The following is a 20,236-nucleotide window of genomic DNA, read 5'->3' as shown; positions in this document are numbered from 1 at the left end:
AAGAAATGGAGAAGAAGGCAGGGAAAAAAGAGAGAAGAAATATGAGCGAAAATTTTAAACAAGTCCACTTCCTGTTTCATTAAAACAGTAATGAAAACTTCGAATGAATAAATAATAATGAGCATATTTATATTTTAAATCTTCATTTAAAAATTTCATAGCAGTTGATATTTTTGTACTGTATCCATATCCTCCATATTTAGATAAAGTGAATCATCTTATGATTATGATGATGATGATGATAAATTCAATTTATGAATTGAACAATATAATGGGACAAATTAGAAAGAATTGAACCAAGAATTAAGCTACAATCGAATGAGAGTGTAATTTAGTGGAAATACATGCTACATAACAGCCAGAATACTGCACTACAAGCAGAAAGTATATAAATCATGTATATTCTCTCAACATTCTATACTCTCTGACTACAATCATTTACTCTGACTAATGGAATTAGAAAGAATTTATTTTATTCATATTCTTTATTGATTCATACAATAAGTAAGTACATCACATCAAAATGATAGGGAGAGAAAGAATAAGGTAACCTTGTGCTATTCCTCTCCCAAATTCAGATAAGGTTACACATAGTCCGAAATATGTCAAGTCTTGTAGTTCACTTCACAAAATGTTCAGTCCTTAATTATTTTTACAAAGTAGATTTGTAAATTTAGATGCTTCAAAAATCATTACTTTAAATTAAATTTAAATTTTTGAAAAGGAGGTCGCACAAATCAAAATCAAAATGAGATGAGTAAATATAAATCAGGTTTTGAAAGGAGAAAACTGCAGTACATAACTTGCGAGTTTCACTAATTTGTATTGATGAAGTTAGAGTGCGGTACAGTGAACTACAAAAATATCATTATTGATGATAGCCTGTCTTCTAAGTCATGGTTTTTGTAAGTAACCATTTTGTCAGATGAATTTCAGGTGCTGTGTCATTGTTGTTAAGAGTGGTGGGTTTTAGAGGTGTCAGGGGAGGGGGAACATGCCTTATTCAGGGTATAGTGAACGCATTTCATTGCTCTGCCTGGGCTGAACGTTGTATTCCATTTGAACAGAGTAGGGGGAGTTGGTGCAGGGGGAAATGCTAATGTGTCTCGACATCCGTCCAAAGGGGTCAAATGTCATGCTCGGTTCTCTTTTTCTCTCTCACTCTCTCTCCACTCTGCCTCTCTTCAACTTATCATCTCATTACTTTTACTCCCTTTCCCCGTGTCCCTCTTCTCCTGTCTCTGCAAGTGATTCCTTTCATCTTTCTCTTGAACGTTGACTGAGTTGAAAAAATGACTAGCCTGTACCAAGTTGACCTTCACAGCCCTGCGCCCTGCCCACGTTCGTTGTGGCTAATAATAGGCTAATTCACAGTGCAGTAAAGCGCCGGCCATTGTTCTGTTGTGATGCGAGTTTACTGCATGAACTGCATTCAATCATAGCGTGATTGAACCAGCATCAAATTAGTCCTACAAACGTCTTCAATGAAAGGGTTAAAGAAAAGTGGGAGAACAAGAACATATAACAATAATCAATCACTAAATAATTTTATTCAATTCAACACAAAATACATAAAGGAAAACAAAATACAAAAAATCAGATCAAAAATAAGTTTCTAAAAAGATACAAAAAACAGGCTTCATGGTGGGGTGTGCTCAAAAGAAAAAAGGAGGAAAAATTCCTAGCCAACTATGGTTTCCCATGTAATAGGCAGGTAGAGGGTATAAAAGTAAGGAAAGAAGGGTGAAGGGAAGTGGGAATGGGAAGAAATGGAGAAGAAGGCAGGGAAAAAAGAGAGAAGAAATATAAGCGAAAATTTTAAACAAGTCCACTTCCTGTTTCATTAAAACAGTAATGAAAACTTCGAATGAATAAATAATAATGAGCATATTTATATTTTTAAATCTTCATTTAAAAATAGTGATAGCAGTTGATATTTTTGTACTGTATCCATATCCTCCATATTTAGATAAAGTGAATCATCTTATGATTATGATGATGATGATGATAAATTCAATTTATGAATTGAACAATATGATGGGACAAATTAGAAAGAATTGAACCAAGAATTAAGCTACATCGAATGAGAGTGTAATTTAGTAGAAATACATGCTACATAACAGCCAGAATACTGCACTACAAGCAGAAAGTATATAAATCATGTATATTCTCTCAACATTCTATACTCTCTGACTACAATCATTTACTCTGACTAATGAAATTAGAAAGAATTTATTTTATTCATATTCTTTATTGATTCATACAATAAGTAAGTACATCACATCAAAATGATAGGGAGAGAAAGAATAAGGTAACCTTGTGCTATTCCTCTCCCAAATTCAGATAAGGTTACACATAGTCCGAAATATGTCAAGTCTTGTAGTTCACTTCACAAAATGTTCAGTCCTTAATTATTTTTACAAAGTAGATTTGTAAATTTAGATGCTTCAAAAATCATTACTTTAAATTAAATTTAAATTTTTGAAAAGGAGGTCGCACAAATCAAAATCAAAATGAGATGAGTAAATATAAATCAGGTTTTGAAAGGAGAAAACTGCAGTACATAACTTGCGAGTTTCACTAATTTGTATTGATGAAGTTAAGAGTGCGGTACAGTGAACTACAAAAATATCATTATTGATGATAGCCAGTCTTTTAATTTTTTTACTAACAAAGGTTTGCCCTCTTTTTCGAATAAAAAACTATGTGGCAGAGTTTAATATTTTTTACTACCTTCAAAAAAGCCGTTCTATGAGGATCCATTCTCAGATCATTCCTTGTCCTCGTATTGTAGCCATGAATTAGATCCTCTTGTCCACGAAGCTCTATGTTTGAATCTGTAGAGTGATTCTACTAGAATAGTGATAGTATTACTATATTAGTAATTTTTATTAGTAATAATACGAGTTATATACTATACTTTTTGGTATAGAATACTTATAGTTTTATATACTATACTTACTTACTTATACTCTTATAATCCAGCAGTTGTTTAAACTGCAATTTCCAATAAAGTTATTTATATTTTAAACAAGATTGTTAATAGTGTGTTTGTACGTTTGATTGCAGGTGTTGGTTGAGTACGATGGGTTGGAGTGGCAGAAGCGCGAGTGGGTGAGTGTGTACCGCGAGGACATGTTCAAAGTGTTCCTGGTGGAGTCAGGCCTGTACTGGGCGCGCAGGCCCAACCCTCAAGGCTCAGGCACTGTCCTCTGGCCCGCTCTGGTAACTATCAACCTAAACTTAAACTACTGTTTTCAAATTCAATTTTATTGAGCCAAAACACTTTACAACTGGCCATGTCAGTGGAGTATAAATTATTCTCTATGTAATAGTTACTTAAATAAATTCAAATTTTGAAAGACCCTCCAAGAGTGATTGAATATAATGAACCACGAGGTGATCCGTGAGATGCTTGAATGAACAATAATAAAACTACTATACAAGATATGAATGAAAAAAATTGCACGAAATTAATTGAAAATACAGTAATAATGAAAAAGTAAAATCATTTGTGCTGCACGGTGATGATAAATTTATTACTGCTATACATTGTTCCAGTAACTCACTCAATAAATAACATTTTAAGTTCAAACCGTCTCAAATCAGTTTAAAAGGTACCTAAAATTGAAATTTTGAAGAGAACATTTTTAATAGTCTAGTATATTTCGCACCTAGAGCAGAAAATGAGATTTTTACGGTTCGAAATCGGTTTTCAAGTCTGAAGCCGTAGGCCGAGGACTAGAAAAGATTGAGAGCCGGAAAAACATTTTTGCCCGTGGTGCCAATGATATTTTTCACCACATTACAGGTATTGCTGACAAAATAAATAAAGAATACTTGTTATCATACCTATCTCTTGATTTTAGTGGTAGAAGATTTGCAGTCAGGATTTCAGATTCTTTTAAAATTTCACTTGGAATATCATGGGCGTCGTCATCTTCAAGCATTTTTGAAAATTTGGAATGCGCTAATGAACAATAAATAATTGAATAAAAATGGTTGTGAAGCAAATGCTAAATTAGTTTGATTCTAAATTCGAACTGAAATCATGGCGACTTTGATGAAGAAAGTGGACACTCGCCCGATCTAGTGGATGACTTATTAACTATGGACTTCCAAGCGGCTGGAAAGAGAACACTTTCTGGCCTAGACCAGAAAAGAAACCTGTTTCTTACTGTCAGACGAGAGTCCTCTGCAAACAAGGTCTTTCAGATCTACGTAGGGACTGGAAAACAGCTGCTTTCTGTGCAGTGTGGCGAAATAGTATATTTCGCACCTAGAGCAGAAAATGATATTTTTCTGGCTCGAAATCGATTTCAAGTCCAAGGCCATAGGCCGAGGACTAGAAAAGATTGAGAGCTGGAAAAACATTTTTGCCTGTGGTGCAAACGATATTTTTCGCCACATTACAGGTATTGTTGACAAAATAAATAAAGAATACAAAATAAAGAATACTTGTTATCATACCTATCTTTTGATTTTAGTGATAGAAGATTTGCAGTCAGGATTTCAGATTCTTTTAAAATTTCACTTGGAATATCATGGGCGTCATCATCTTCAAGCATTTTTGAAAATTTGGAATGCGCTAATAAACAATAAATAATTGAATAAAAATGGTCTCGAAGTGAATGCTAAATTAGTTTGATTCTAAATTCGAACTGAAATCATGGCGACTTTGATGAAGAAAGTGGACACTCGCCCGATTAGCGGATGACTTATTAACTACGGACTTCCAAGCGGCTGGAAAGAGAACACTTTCTGGCCTAGACCAGAAAAGAAACCTGTTTCTTACCTCAGATGAGAGTCGTCTGCAAACAAGGTCTTTCAGATCTACATAGGGACTGGAAAACAGCTGCTTTCTGTGCAGTGTGGTGAATTAGTATATTTCGCACCTAGAGCAGAAAATGTTATTTTTCCGGCTCGAAATCGGTTTTCAAGTCCGAGGCCGTAGGCCGAGGACTAGAAAAGATTGAGAGCCAGAAAAACATTTTTGCATGTGGTGCGAACAATATTTTTCGCCACACTACAGGTATTGCTGACAAAATAAATAAAGAATACTTGTTATTGTACCTATCTCTTGATTTTAGTGGTAGAAGATTTGCAGTCAGGATTTCAGATTCTTTTAAAATTTCACTTGGAATATCACGGGCGTCGTCATCTTCAAGCATTTTTGAAAATTTGGAATGCGCTAATCAACAATAAATAATTGAATAAAAATGTTTGCGAAGCGAATGCTGAATTAGTTTGATTCGAAATCATGGCGACTTCAGATAAGTGGACACTCTCCCGATCTAGCGGATGACTCATTAACTACGGACTTCCATGAGCGGCTGGAAAGTGACCACTTTCTGGCCTAGACCGGAAAAGAAACCCTTTTCTGACGTCAGACGAGAGTCGTCTGCAAACAAGGTCTTTCAGATCTACATAGGGACTGGAAAACAGCTGCTTTCTGTGCAGTGTGGCGAAAAAGTTATAACGCGAAAGTTATTCCAGCATTTCATTATTATTTTAATACTTTGTTGGCATTCACTGACAATTTTGAAGAAAAACATAAACTGAGAACATGAAGCTTTTAGACACACTGTAATTCAGAATTCTGAAAAGGGGCATTGTTCCTTTACATACGACTAAATATTAGATAGAAATATTCAAATAAATGAAGTTGGTTCTTCACTTTGTAAATATAATTTTTCATTGAATTATTATTTCTGATGCAAACCTGTACTACTCTGGTGTACTGACTGTACTGTATGTTCGTTGCATGTTTTGATGCTACGAGTATATTATTGTTCTGTACTGTAGCAAAAGGATCGGGAGAGCTTCTTCTGATCCTCTTCGACTGTAGTCTACAGTTTGTTTGATTCAGAACTGTATGTGTTTACAAACAACAATATCCAACACCATTGCTGTCTCAGAGGATTCAGTAGAACCAGACAGAGAAAAATTGCCAGTTAGGGAATTGAACAATATTTTTTAAATACGAAATTAGACCGACTGTAATGTTATGACAATTCTTCTTTAATTTGTTTGAATGACTAGACAATTGTAGACGTCTAGTATCAATGTGAATAGAATACCATTGTTTTGTACTTGCATTGTACGCCATTGCTTAGAAATAACTTGTACATTTTGTTTGCAGAAATTCACCAGCCTGGTAGCCCGGGTGGACATGAGAGGTCTGCAACCCCTTGAGTTCCTCCACGACCAATACCTCCTCTTCTCTTCAGATTCACAATTACAGCCTTATAAGGTACAGTAACCAAATTAACAATTTCTAGAGATATGTGTGTACACAACTTACCACTTGCACTCATTATTTCAGCTCTTCTCATAATATTACAATATATCATCTCATGACTCTTCATATCTTCTTTTAATATTTTTTCGAATACATTTTGTTATATCTTGAAAAATTAACAACAGTACAGTGGGTAGATCCAGAAGGTTCAAAGAAAATGTTTCTATAAATGTGTTTGTGTGGTATTCAATAGAATCCGATTAGAGTTCGCATTCAAGAGTTTCTGAATGTTTCTCTTGGATTGAATTAATTTATTCTATAGTACATGAATTTCTTCCAACTTATTTCTTCATTCAATTACTTTGTAAGGATTTATCACTTTTCGACTTGCCTGAAGAAGTAGAAGTAGTGTGAGCTGTTGGATCCTTTCTGAAATATATTTACATTTTTTTCAACTCATTTTCAAGCGATATTACATTCAAAAATTACTTACGTTAACACAAAACACTATCACTTGAAAATGACTTTGGAGATGAAACATCTGAAAAATAAAAATATATTTTAAAAAGGGTCCTTTCTCATGTAAATCCAACAGCTATCTGCTGCGGAAACAGTGCACTTGTAACAGTGCAGTAAACCTCTTGCAAGAATATAAAATTGGTTGATATGCTTTCTTTTTAGCATGGAAGTAATCTTCCCTCATTCTCATTGTCATCCTATTTGCACAAAAATCCTGTTACATTCTCTATTTTCGTTTGAATAATCAAAGTTGCTCCTCAAAGTGGAATAATTACAATTTGAGAAGTTGCAAACTTGCCTTGCAGCTGACATGCATACACTCAACTGAACATACAAAGTTGTTGCACCAATTAAAATATTAATAGAAACAACTAGCAGTTGAAAGGAGTCAGTGCCGTGTACAGATGTTGCCAACCGAAATTCGGCAACATTGAACCGTTGTTTGTTGTCTTTGTTATGTTGGTACAAGTGAATTAGGCCCGAGGCTGGTGGCCAAATTGTTTATTCGGGTCTCGTCTCACGTTCCATCATCCTACATAAACTGTTTTGTCGTTACATACAATGTTTAGCATGTTGGTTTCAGGTACAGAGCACAGAGCACAGAGCACCCAATGTTGTCTAACGAGTATCGTAGTTGGCTCTCTATCTGGAACAACCACAATCTGTACCCCTCCCACCCTATCCACTATCCTTGCACAACAACATGTGTGTGTGTGTTGGTAATTTCAGATATTGTTTCCCAGCTACAGTGCCGCAGTAAATACCAAACACGTCATCAAACATGAATTACATCGTGTGTGTGTGTGTGGTGTGTGTGTGTGTGTGTGTGTGTGTGTGTGTGTGTGTGTGTGTGTGTGTGTGTGTGTGTGTGTGTGTGTGTGTGTGTGGTGTGTGTGTGTGTGTGTGTGTGTGTGTGTGTGTGTGTGTGTGTGTGTGTGTGTGTGTGTGTGTGTGTGGTGTGTGTGTGTGTGTGTGTGTGTGTGTGGTGGTGTGTGTGTGTGTGTGTGTGTGTGTGTGTGTGTGTGTGTGTGTGTGGTGTGTGTGTGTGTGTGTGTGTGTGTTGTGTGTGTGTGTGTGTGTGTGTGTGTGTGTGTGTGTGGTGTGTGTGTGTGTGTGGGTGTGTGTGTGTGTGTGTGTGTGTGTGTGTGTGTGTGTGTGTGTGGTGTGTGTGGTGTGTGTGTGTGTGTGTGGTGTGTGTGTGTGGTGTGTGTGTGTGTGTGTGTGTGTGTGTGTGTGTGTGTGTGTGTGGTGTGTGTGTGTGTGTGTGTGTGTGGTGTGTGTGTGTGTGTGTGTGTGGTGTGTGTGTGTGTGTGTGTGTGTGTGTGTTGTGTGTGTGTGTGTGTGTGTGTGTGTGTGTGTGTGTGTGTGTGTGAGTTAATTAAATATCGCATATTCACATCTCCAAATGGGACGTCGATTAGATAAAGCAGTTGTATGTTTTGAGGGGGTTTTCATCTCTCTTCTGACTAATTTTGGTTAGTTGGAATTGTTAGTTTCAGAAGCAATGGAATTATGGAGATAACTGATGAAAGATAAATACAGATAAAGATATAAGGATATCCAACGAAATGTTGGAACTCATTGATCTTTTAGCATTGTCTTTGCCTAAGGTTCGTTCAAATTGAATTGAGCACAAATATGGCCCATGATGGAATCTGTTAGTAATATGTGGAATTCATCCCTACTTGAAATCCGTCACAAGCTTTTTAGTATGATATTTATTTATATTTTAGTATGAAACTAGGATGAATCGGTCGAATTAGAAAATAATTCCAATCCCAATTGGAAGAAAATGTATCTCAGAAGGAGAAGAAGAACTCAGAAGGAGAACTCTTGGAGAAGAGACAAGAATGATCACCGGATAATGAGTAATAATCTTGATAAATGACTATAATACTAAATACATAATCCTAATATATCACTATAGTCCTAGAAGAGACTTGTGGGCAAGCAACATGACTTCGGACGATTTTCAATACCCCAGGGTACCTTATTAAAATATTAAAAAATAAGTAATTGTAGTGATAAGTAGAACGATGACTATTAATATAATACCGGTGGAATCCATAATCCAAAATTATTTTTAAATGTGTTGCTAAGGATTATAAATCATTTTAATATCAAATTTAATGTTTTGTATAGATCCAATCTAGTAGTGAATTATAGCTGTTGATGTAATAATTACGAGATAAATTTAGTTATCTGTACGTCCATTGATTGCCTGCATTCAGTGAAGTTATGCCATAATTTACCGTATACAGGAAAACGCTGCCCGTTATCGTATATCGTATATGTCCTGGAGTAATAAATCAAAGCATTCGTACGTAGGCATGACGCATGTGACGTCACATATGCGCTGCTGAAGAATATGCGTATCAAAGCATGTAGTCGATGTACTGTATAACCTTGAATTTGTAATCACGTTCTATGAATATTTCAGAGCGGATGCTTGGAGTGAAGAAAATTGAATGAAAAGGAGAGAAGAGATTTAAAGTGAGATGGATTGAGAGAGAAGGACGATAAAGAAAATATGTGAATAATGAGCAAATTGACAGTTGACAGGATAGAATTGTTCTAAATAAATTTGAATACGTTGGACAAATGACTGGACTGGCTGTTCAATAACTTATACATCAGACCTATGCACTACACTACATTATTATTCTTATTCGAGTTTCTTCAACTTTCATGTGGAGTAGCTTGTCCACATATTGTATTAAGTATATATTTTTCATATGTATCTGGAGTCTGGATTCTGGAATATAAAGTTTTATTATTGAATCTATAGATTTGGATTAATTATAGGATTTTCAACTAACTTACATTTCTATCTTTGTTCATATAAAGCTTATTTCTGTTATGTGTTGAAAAGTCAATGGTCCATTTCATTAAAATTGGAAAAGTCAACTACAAGCAATAGAATACTTCAGGTGTCACTTATTTAGTGTATTATCACTCAACACAGTGATTAAGTGATTTTTTCTTTGTGAAGTTCGTTAGTCCGTCGTCCAAGCCTAATTCACATAATTATCTCTTTTCTGTATATATTACAGAGCCTAATTCACATACTCATCTCTTTTCTGTATATATTACAGAGCCTAATTCACATACTCATCTCTTTTCTGTATACTTATAATATACCCCAGTACCCTCTTTGAATTATTTTATCACTAATATATCATTTTATCTTAAAATTTAGATTTTTATTTTTCTTTCAAATTCACATATTATTAATTTAATAGAGAATAGAGCCGTCAATGAGACTCACGAATGATGTTATAATTTACAAAAAGGATCGCTAGTTTATTCCGATAATATGTATGCCTGATTATATTTATGTCCGATAAATATGTACCAGTGATTAAATATCACTAATGAAAAATTATTTTCTCTATGTATGTACTAAATTGAGTAAACATTGCAAAGATACAGTGTTTGGTGAGATGTTGTGATATTATTTATTCATAACCAATAATGGAAAAAAATGAACACTGAAGATGACACCATAGGTTTAAAACATATTTTGTTTTCAATCAATTAATCATTTCATTCAGTAAAATGCATTACAAAATTGGTCCCGCTAAACCTAAAAGATTTTACAGCAGGTGCCTACAAATACAGTAATAGAATACATGAATAGAATGATATGCTAACTTTAACAATAAACAAAGGAGACAATTTTTTTCATGAAACTGGGAGTTTAGGAATTTAAAAAGGAGTATGAGGTATTATGTGGTCTAAGGATGGATGATTAATGGAAATGAGAAAAAAAGGAAAACTCGAAACACAAATAACATTTGTTGATAAATCTTTGTGTTTTCATTGGAAAGATACTTTCAGAGACCAAGGCCCAGTTGTACAAAAGCCGGTTAAATTTTAACCGTGATTAATTTCACGAGAACCAATCAGAGAAAAAGGCCTTTGTGATAATTCGGTTTCTCTTATTGGTTCTCGTGGAATTAATCACGATTAAAATTTAACCGGCTTCCGTGCAACCGGCACAAACTTGAAAAAAGAGAGAGAATCAAAACAGACGAATGAGATAGTACTTTGTTATTATAGAAAGGATGAGGACAGTGAATAAATGCTATGCATGTTAATGACAAGGTAGCAAGTTAGTAAGGTATGCGTGGGCTGTTCAGATATATTTTATCAGTTAATCACTCTTTCTCTTGAGAGGCGGTGACAATTAGCAATGCAGACCAGGAAGTGACAACAATGGAGACTCTCTCTCTCTCTCTCCTCGAGCTCTCTCTGCGTTATCACAATAGCACACAATGGACTCAGTGATAATAGTACTACTCTGTCGTCGGCATGCATATATACAGACGAGCATTATGATATACATATACATAGGCATACAAACAGCACTCACACACGCACAAACGCGACAAAATCAGCGGCGTGTGCCTAATTTATCATACTGCGCTTACATACACGCACACGTCTTTATCTACAATTACTGTCAATATTCCACTCAATTGCTCGCTATTATTACTGAGTCAAATTCATTTCAGCTCAATTGTTTGTCAGTACTTTATTGGTGTACCTACTATAATTACGAGCACATTCATGTATGGTGTGCATTTTACTACATCATACTCTTAAAATTCTATTCAATCTGTTACAAATAATGTTCGTTAACATTAAATTAATGACTACATTCAGGTATTCGAGTGAAAAATCAGTAATCCACTTTTACCATTATAATGTACTTCTATTAAAATTTTCTCCATTCCTGTGGGAGTCAAGTGGAAAAATTTAAATCTTTTCTCAATTGGAGAAGACTTTCAACCATGACATTCAATATCCTGGAAATTTAGGAAAATTCTCAATAAGAACAATGTCTAACATTTTTACCAGAATTTTACAAATAGTAAGAAGGGGTATGTTTCAAGCTTCGATTTCATCAAATCCAATCCTTATCAGAATAAGCTTTGTTCTGCATGTAAAGTAATCCAATCAGATTCTTTGCTGATTAATTCAGGTATTTGCGTGCCTCAGGTGATATCATGGGCAGAGTGTTATGAAGGGTGAATTTAGAAAATGTTCACATGCAAGGGGTTGATATTGGTGTTGCTCCACGTGCTGTTAACTTGACTTCTCTGGTGTTTACGATCATTACATCATTGAATTTCTCATATAAGAAAGGGAAGAGAGTAGTTTTTAAATAATGCTGTAATTATAGACAGCTGGTCCTTGACCGTGAAAGCCTGGTCAATGTTCATGCTTTGAAATCTACGGTCAGCGGAATTGATTTATCAACTTTAGACTGAACTCCAAACCCAATCATATCATGTAAGAAGGTTAATCGCAGGTGTATATTACCCGTTGACCCAACCTTTCTAGTGAATACTTCAAGTGGACTGCACTGCAACATTCAGCAAATCAGAACTAGCTTCACATAAACTCTAACATTTTTTTCCTTCAAATGAGCCCAAGTGCAGCTTCAAGGGGTGACTGATTGAGAAGTTACAGCAATACTTCCAATATAGTATTAATGTCTTGTACAATAACCTCTATATATAAAAATGAATGTCTGTTTGTGTGTTAGTTTGTTTGTTTGTTCCCTATAGACTCGAAAACTACTTGGCAGAACGGCATGAAACTTTGGGAATATGCTGTGTGAATATTGGGGATGGTTTCTGACTAGAACTTTTAATAGGGGGACTAATAATAATAATATATTAATCCATTTTACAGACCTATATTTTCGAAATTGTCGGCCGAGCGGCTAACGTAGAACGGGAAGATCATGATGATTCAAGATCATGTTGGGATGATATGATTTAGCATATGAACTTACCAGCTGTAATAAACACGTCACTCTGTCATAAAATTATTTACTGGTATTAAAACGGTAGTTTCAAGCACATAAGAAGTCCGTATTGAGATGTAAATAAAAATATTGATTGTCAGACAAATTTCATGATTCACCAAATAAAGTGAAGTGTGACATGAAATATGATGAAATAATGATTTATTTTTCAGAAAAACTCATAATACAATAATTTGTAATAATGCAATACAACAAATAATAACAATTGAAAATTAATATTAATGAATCCTTCTGATTAAATGAGATACATTGACTTTTTGGCCGTACGAAGTTCGCCGGGTAAGCTAGTGCAATAATAATAGTTGAAAAACTTTAATATTTTTAAGAATGAGAGAAAACACTGTACCCAATTCATGCAATTCATGCAATTTGAGAAATTGTTCATCATCCAGTAACTACAGACATCTACCAGCAGACTTCTGAATTAAGTCTCGATTAGTTGTTGACCAATCAGGAGAAAGTAGGCGGGGCATGAAGTCCAGAGACCTAAGCAGTTCTACATGAGTCAATAACTGTTACCAGCTAGTGGCAGAATTTGTAACTACATCTAGATTTATTGATGACCAATCAAGGAAGAGAAGGCGGAGCTACAAAGTAATGACCAATCAGGAAAGACTAGGAGCTTGGAGATGTTCCTACACCTGCACAGTCATGACGGTAGAGACTGGCATACCATGAAAAGTTCAAGTCAACTATAGGAAGAGGACAACAGACTGAACCCAAAACTACGTCTCTCCCGAATTCTACAAATTAATGTTTCAAAGAAAATAAGGTTATAGTTCAAAAAACGACTTGAATCACTAATTTATTCAGTAATCAATGTGAAAAGTTATCAATTCATTTGTGTACTGTATTTGTAATTTATTTATTTGAGCATCTATCGTCTATATTATCAGTTTCAAGATGCAATTCAGCCTTTCAGAAATCACTCTATTACATCCAATAGCCAAAATATCAACAGCGAAACTTTGTCCTTTCTAACCACATGGAATCTGAAGTTATATTTCCAAGGAAGGACACAATTTCGCTATTGGATGTTTTCTCTACAATATTATTTATTTATATTTAATTTGTTCATTCGTTATTTATTTTTATTTTAACATATATTTTTCAAAATAAATATTTATGTATTAAGACCGTAATGCGCGACTTTATCACTCGCGCAAAACAGTTATCACGCGTCGCGAAGCGGAGTGTGATAATTTTGCAAGAGCGATAAAGAAGCATTACGCGCGAATTACATACAAAATGTTTTCTACAACTGCCCAAACCTGTTAAATTACTTATATCGGCGGAGTTACAATTACCGACTTTTTAGGTTTTAAGATCTGACCTTTTGGCGAGCTGCTTACCATCAGCTGATTAGCGAGCGTAAAGAAACTCTTCTGCGCATGTGCGAATGATTACCGAGCGTAAAGAAAATCTACTGCGCATGCGCGGATGGTTAGCGAGCGAAAAAGTAGATTCTCCTCAGAAATAAGCTGTTTTCGAGGAGAATTGAGTATGTAAATTCTTTTTTTACGCGCAGTTGTAGAAAATAGGCCTAAATATTTGCAATATTATTGATCGATCCATCTATTTTTTTGTGTGAGTTCACTAATGATATTTCTTGTGTTGTGTGTTGTTCAGGAATGGGACCCGGGGGCCGGGGGGCTAAAGGGGCAGCTTGGGGTGGAGGTTCGGGAGGCGGCGAGGCACTGGTGCGAGGCCCAGGATGGGCAGCGCATCCTCCTCACCACCCCCAGCGTCCTGGTCGGCTATCGTGTCCAGGTCTACCGCTCACAAGGCACCACCCAGTTCTACACTGCCGTCATTGTCGGCTACAACGAAACCAATCGGGTAACTACAAACATTTATTACAACTTTTAGAGCAGCAGTTAACAAAGTTAGCATTGCCATGATGGTAGCCAACCTTCGTAATGGAGAAGGTACCTCAAGAAGAAAAAGATTACAACTTTTATTTTTTGTTGATAAGATCGGGGTGACCAGAAATTTTGACACTATACTCTAAAAAGGATATAGAATGATTCATTGATCCATTTACGCACAGTATCAATAAAATTATATGTAATAGATTGCCTTACATATTGTGAAAATGCATGCTGAAAATGAAAATGATGGCTGATATGAATGAATTAAATCTGCAGAATCTACAGGGAAGTAAAAATATGGGAGGATATTATGGCTAGGTGAAGGGTAAGAATGTAGAATATAGAGGATTATGGATATAAAGGAACCCGGATTTTCGGTGTTATAAAACTATAACATGTGTGTGTGTAATCCTGCAATAATAACTCAAAAGGTTATACTGAGATTTCTATGAGTTCAGGTTGTTCAGCCGCCTGCCTTTATGATAAACCAATAAATTAAGTGTAGTCCTTCCCCGGACGGATTTTATGCATGGGGTAAATGCCAATAATATAATATTTATAGAGAAATATTGTTGTATATTTGATTAATAAAGACAATTATTATTAATTAAGTTTAGTAGTGATAAAGCTACTTTTTGTAGTAGCCTAAATTTAGTTCAGTTTAGTAGCCGCCGCATCTACTAATAAAGTTAGATTTCAATGTGAATGTTCATTACAGAATGCTCTATTATTTTGCTATCAGGGCATGCCCCAGTTATAAACAATCGAGTTAATAATAGAATAAAATGACTCAAAAGGTTATTCTGAGACTTCTATTAGTTCAGTCGCCTCTATGATTGACCAATAAATTAAGTTTAGTAGTAGTAAAGCTACTTTCTAGTAGTAAATTTAGATCAGTTTAGTAGCCGCCTCTACTAATAAAATTAGGTTTACATGTAAATGTTAGGTTGAACGGTCATGAAGAATTACAATTGGAGGAGAAGGAAATGAATAATGAATTGAAAACTGGTTGAGCTATGAAGATCTGATGCGCTGTGACTCTACTCTCTAATCACCTTCTGTATCAAATATAAATTCGTCGTACCACTTGAATTTTCATAAAATATTCACGAACTATTGAATAGTGGTCAACATTTATTTTTTATTAAAAGAGACGAGAGTCGACTGGTAATACTCTTACATCTCGGTAGAGGGTAGGCTATCCTGTGACAGTATCTTCTCTAGAAAATTCGAAGTGAATTTCCAGTTTTGATGAAATAGAAGTGGTATTTGATTCCGGTCACTGAGTGGTGCTCCATCAAATATGCTCCTAACACCATTCGAACAGTTGACTTGGAAATGTTGCACTCGTCTAGGACGAAAACTGTGTCAATTTGGCACGTGCCGTTTCGCTTCAATGCACAAAATTGCTCTCTTCAATCTCTTTCTCTCTTATCCTCCCTTGTCACCTCTCCACAAGTTGAATTCAGGTTATACCACCTGCCATGCCTAATTCCCCCTTTTCTAGAATTTACATAAATGGGAAGAAAACATTGTGATCTACATTTACACGGGAATTTCCTTCTTCTTCTTTTACCTAGAAAGATTGGTGGGTGTGGAAAGGAAAGTAATAATGTAAAGAGTGGGGAAGAATAAAAAGATTGGTGAAAATAGAATGAATAAAATAAGAAATATATTGAGAATTAGTGGAAAAATAAGATTAGAAATAGCTGATGAAGAAGTAATGAGGGAAGGAAGAGAAGAAGGTAGATAAAAAGAATGTTTGGTGGATTAAATGACAGAAAAAGCTGGCGAAGAAGAAAGATGATTGATAGTAAAAGTAGGAGGAAAAAGGAAGAAAATATATTTATACTGATTTAAGAATTAGGATGAGTGGAGGATAAGGAAACTGTGGAGAAGAAGGAAATTGTGGAGAAAAAGGAAACGGAGAATAAGAATAGAGCAAAAGTACACTTACCTGCTAAAGACGTAGAAGCATTGAGCATGCCAGCCAGTACTGTGAATTTCCAACCACCGCCATTATTTGCCGACTCTCCATATCCTGAAATAGCAATTGTGAAAAGCACACCGGGATATACAGGCCTAGTAGCCGTTCCAAGGCAATGATTTATAATTCCATTTAGGAGCGGAAAACACGGCTGGGCTTTGGGGGTTGGCTGCACTTGAGATGGGATGTGAACCACCAACCCTTCTGTGAGAGTGTAAACCACCACCTGTACATACCCCCACACACGCAAATGCACGTGCATAGTGAACCAACAAGGCACCTTGCCAGCCCATCGCAGCTCTCATCCACCCGCCACACACTAGGGCAATACATATCCTAAATACCATCCTCTTGCATATTCATGAATCTTGATGCAATGAGCAGGAATAGGGAGGGGGAGAAGATAAGGTGAAAGGTGAAACAGTGATACAGAGTAAGAATTTGAGGAGAATGAAAGGAATTGTGAGGTGGTTGGGGAAGGCTCCGATGAGGAGAAGGAGAATGATATAATACGAAGATGAACGTAGAAAGAATCGGAGGAGAACGGAGTGGGTAAATTTGATAAAATATAGGAATGCAGTAAATCGCCACGAAATTGAGGTCAACGAAGAGGAGGATGGAGTAAAAGATGAGGAAAAAGAGAATGAAGAAGAGGTAGAGAAAATGAAGATATGAAGAAGAAAAGATCTTGAGGAGGAGGTAAGAGATAAAACTGAGAGAAAGTGGAAGGATCAAGAGAAGGAGAAACTCAGGATGAAGTAGGAGGAGGGTAAACGGAATAGCATGAGGAGGATATATTGGTGAGAGATATCTTCTCAGCTTCATTCGAATACCAGCTCATAACGGCCAATATTCCCAGCCTGCTCCCCTTCAAGTATAGGCCTACCTCATTCCCAAATTCTCCACTACATTAATCCTCCCCATTGCCCTCATATAATCCATCCTCATTTCCATTTCCAACGTCTGATTCATTAGCCGTGACCTCTGTGATGATGAGTTGAAGAATTATTTTGTTTTGTTTGCATTATTATGTCTGGAATGTTTGTTGAAAATACCGGGTTGCACTGCGTACTGGAAGCTCTCTAAATATGCCTGTTGTTTGATTCAACATCCTCAGAAGACAGAAGTATATAAACCGAATGGTAAGCGTACTTGGAAAATGTTGGAAGTAATGAAAAGAGACTTTTGGGTTTAGGTTGAATAAGTTCTCATTCTATGTTATCCTCGAATTCCTCAATATGAAGCTGCATAGACAAATAAAAAATTGTAATTCTATTGTCTTTTATAGTACAAATATCCACAACATAATACAATAAAATCAAGTGTCTTATTTTTAACTTTTAATAAGATTTATTTGCTCGTTGTGCTTCGTTGCACCTCTGCTCACTATAGCAGCCCAGTCACTGTTACCAACTTCATTTTGATTTTGCTGCACTGTTGCTCCATATAACCTACTAACTATTTTGCGTTGCCATGTTGCAAATCTGGAGTGCAGAAAAATTTTTCCCGCACTAGAGCGGAAAAGTGATTCTTTGCGTTCTGTAATCAGTGCAGCAATGGCCACTTTTTAACGTAACTGTAGGAAAAATTTATTTTCTGATCATTACTTTTTGAGATACGAACGCCTAAAGTTTGAATTTTTGGGACAGAACATTTCAAATTCGTTAAGAGATGAATCCATGAGATTTAGAGGATAGATTCTTCATGGTATTGTTGATCTAGTAAAACAAAAATTTTCTGAAAATATCAATTTTCAAGATATTTATTCAATTTACTAAACATAACCAAAAATAACTTTTAGTTGAGTTATTTTTGGTAAATTGAATAACTATCTTAAAAATTGATATTTTCAGAAAGTTTTTATTTTACTAGATCAACAATACCATGAAGAATCTATCCTCTAAATCTTATGGATTTATTTCTTACGGAATTTGAAATGTTCTGTCCCAAAAATTTAAACTTTAGGCGTTCATATCTCAAAAAGTAATGTTCAGAAAAAATCCAGAGAAAACTTTTTCATTTTGATAGCTTGATGATATACAAATCGGAAAACTTTGAAAAATATCACGAGTGAAAAGTTTATTTTTAGCTTTAGCACACAGCCTTAAATGAAGAGCGTTTCGGCGTCGAGAATCTCTCGTTTGAGAAGTTTGGATTGGCCGGTAGGCCTGGCTGCTGGCGGCTGGCTGCTGGATCCACCCATAATCGGATCAGATACAGTGAGACTGGTTGCTGGAAACGAGGGGCCGATGACCGACCAGCTCTAACTGACCAAATCCTGTGACAATTTAAATCGTTAAGCTGGCCGCACACGTTCGGAGAACTCGCTCCGCTGGTCTCCACCACGATAATCGCACTGTCAGCGGCCCAAAGAACTATGAAGGGGGACGGTGCTCTATCCGCGTTTCATTATCTGTGTCCATTATTGAATCCGGTTGACAACGAAGCGTAGAAGGATTGCGGATCGCATATGGCGGGGGGGGGGGGGTACACCGGACCGTGCGTTTGTGGTCAATCATTCACCCTCTCTTCCTCCCTGTAAACCAATATCTCTCTCTCCCCCATCCATCTATGTTGATCATGAATTATCGAATTGGAAGCAGCGCAGCGCACCACGTTACGTTCCATTTCAATTTGTGTGCCATATCCTGTATTGTAAATAGATTGGCAACCGAGACCACTGTGCCAATTTCCTGTGAGTAATTAATTGTGCCCTGCTAAGTGAGATGGCGATTTTATTTTGTTGGATCGATTTGTCCTGATTACTGTTGATATGACCTGTGACCTGGAAAGTCTTAGTTGACTAGTACCTAATGTACACCCTCTGGTATACACATAGATGATGGTGAATTATTCAAAACCACAGACTTTACTGTACTACAACTACATCTTGTACTTACTCACTACTAAGTACAGTAGTGGAATTAAAAACCTACAAAATAAAATTTGTGTTAATATTTTTACATTTTAAGTTGTTCCTTGGATAGATTTTCTATAGGTTTCATCTTCTTTATCATGATAGAAATTTTTTTGCACCAATCTCAAACTATTGACCCACATTTTTGCTCAACTGATTTAATTTTTCAACTATTTCTGATGATTTTGTTTGGTGCAACCGTTCCACACAGCCATATCAAGCTTTTAGATTGAGCTGTATGGTTCATGGAAAATTTTATTATTTTCAAAAATGGTCTGAAATGATTTATTCAGAGTTTTATTCGAAGGCATAACGAGAAGGTTGAAGCTCAATTAACTTGTGCTGAGAATCAATTTTCTTAATGGAATGTTTCAAGAACATGAATACTATAATCGGTATAATAGTTGAAGTTGACAGAAGAGTAAGTAATATTATAGTAGTTGTTGGTGAAAACGTTCCATGAGGTTTAATTTTGCCAGAAATCGATCTTCATTCCAGGAATCCAGGAATTTATACTTTTGTTTGTCAGCAACAAACATTGATTCATATTTAATTGAATGATAATTCACAAGCATGACCTGTTTCCCGATGCAATCTACTAATTTAATTTAAATGGCAGTATTAATTAATATTGTCCAATTCTCCTCTTGAGGTAGATTAATGTACAATACTGGTGGGTCGGTATATTGATGGGAATCAAACGTTATAAAGCACAGTTAATTGAGTGGAAAAACTGAGTAACTATTTATAATTCAGCGTGATTACACAAATTTCAGAGCAGCGTCAATTGCGCAGGGTTAGAATTCAGGACACATAATGGGAAATTAATCCAATTAAATTGAAGCTCATACACAATAATTGC

At 35.8% G+C, this 20,236-nt stretch overlaps 1 protein-coding gene across 2 annotated transcripts in view; it reads left to right on the top strand.

Annotated features, from left to right (window-relative positions):
* The window catches only part of LOC111043754 (lysine-specific demethylase 3A-like), a 307,135-nt gene that overhangs the window by 60,492 nt on the left and 226,407 nt on the right, over window positions 1-20,236 (top strand). For both annotated transcript variants that reach the window (XM_039426923.1, XM_039426922.1), the window contains exons 2-4: window positions 3,070-3,225; window positions 6,143-6,253; window positions 14,229-14,438. In XM_039426923.1, the coding sequence (XP_039282857.1) occupies window positions 3,070-3,225; window positions 6,143-6,253; window positions 14,229-14,438 (477 nt within the window). The remainder of the gene's footprint in view (window positions 1-3,069; window positions 3,226-6,142; window positions 6,254-14,228; window positions 14,439-20,236) is intronic.

This window comes from Nilaparvata lugens, chromosome 4, assembly GCF_014356525.2.
Source record: "Nilaparvata lugens isolate BPH chromosome 4, ASM1435652v1, whole genome shotgun sequence".
Lineage (NCBI taxonomy): Eukaryota > Metazoa > Arthropoda > Insecta > Hemiptera > Delphacidae > Nilaparvata > Nilaparvata lugens.
This window is presented reverse-complemented; position numbering and strand designations above follow the sequence as displayed.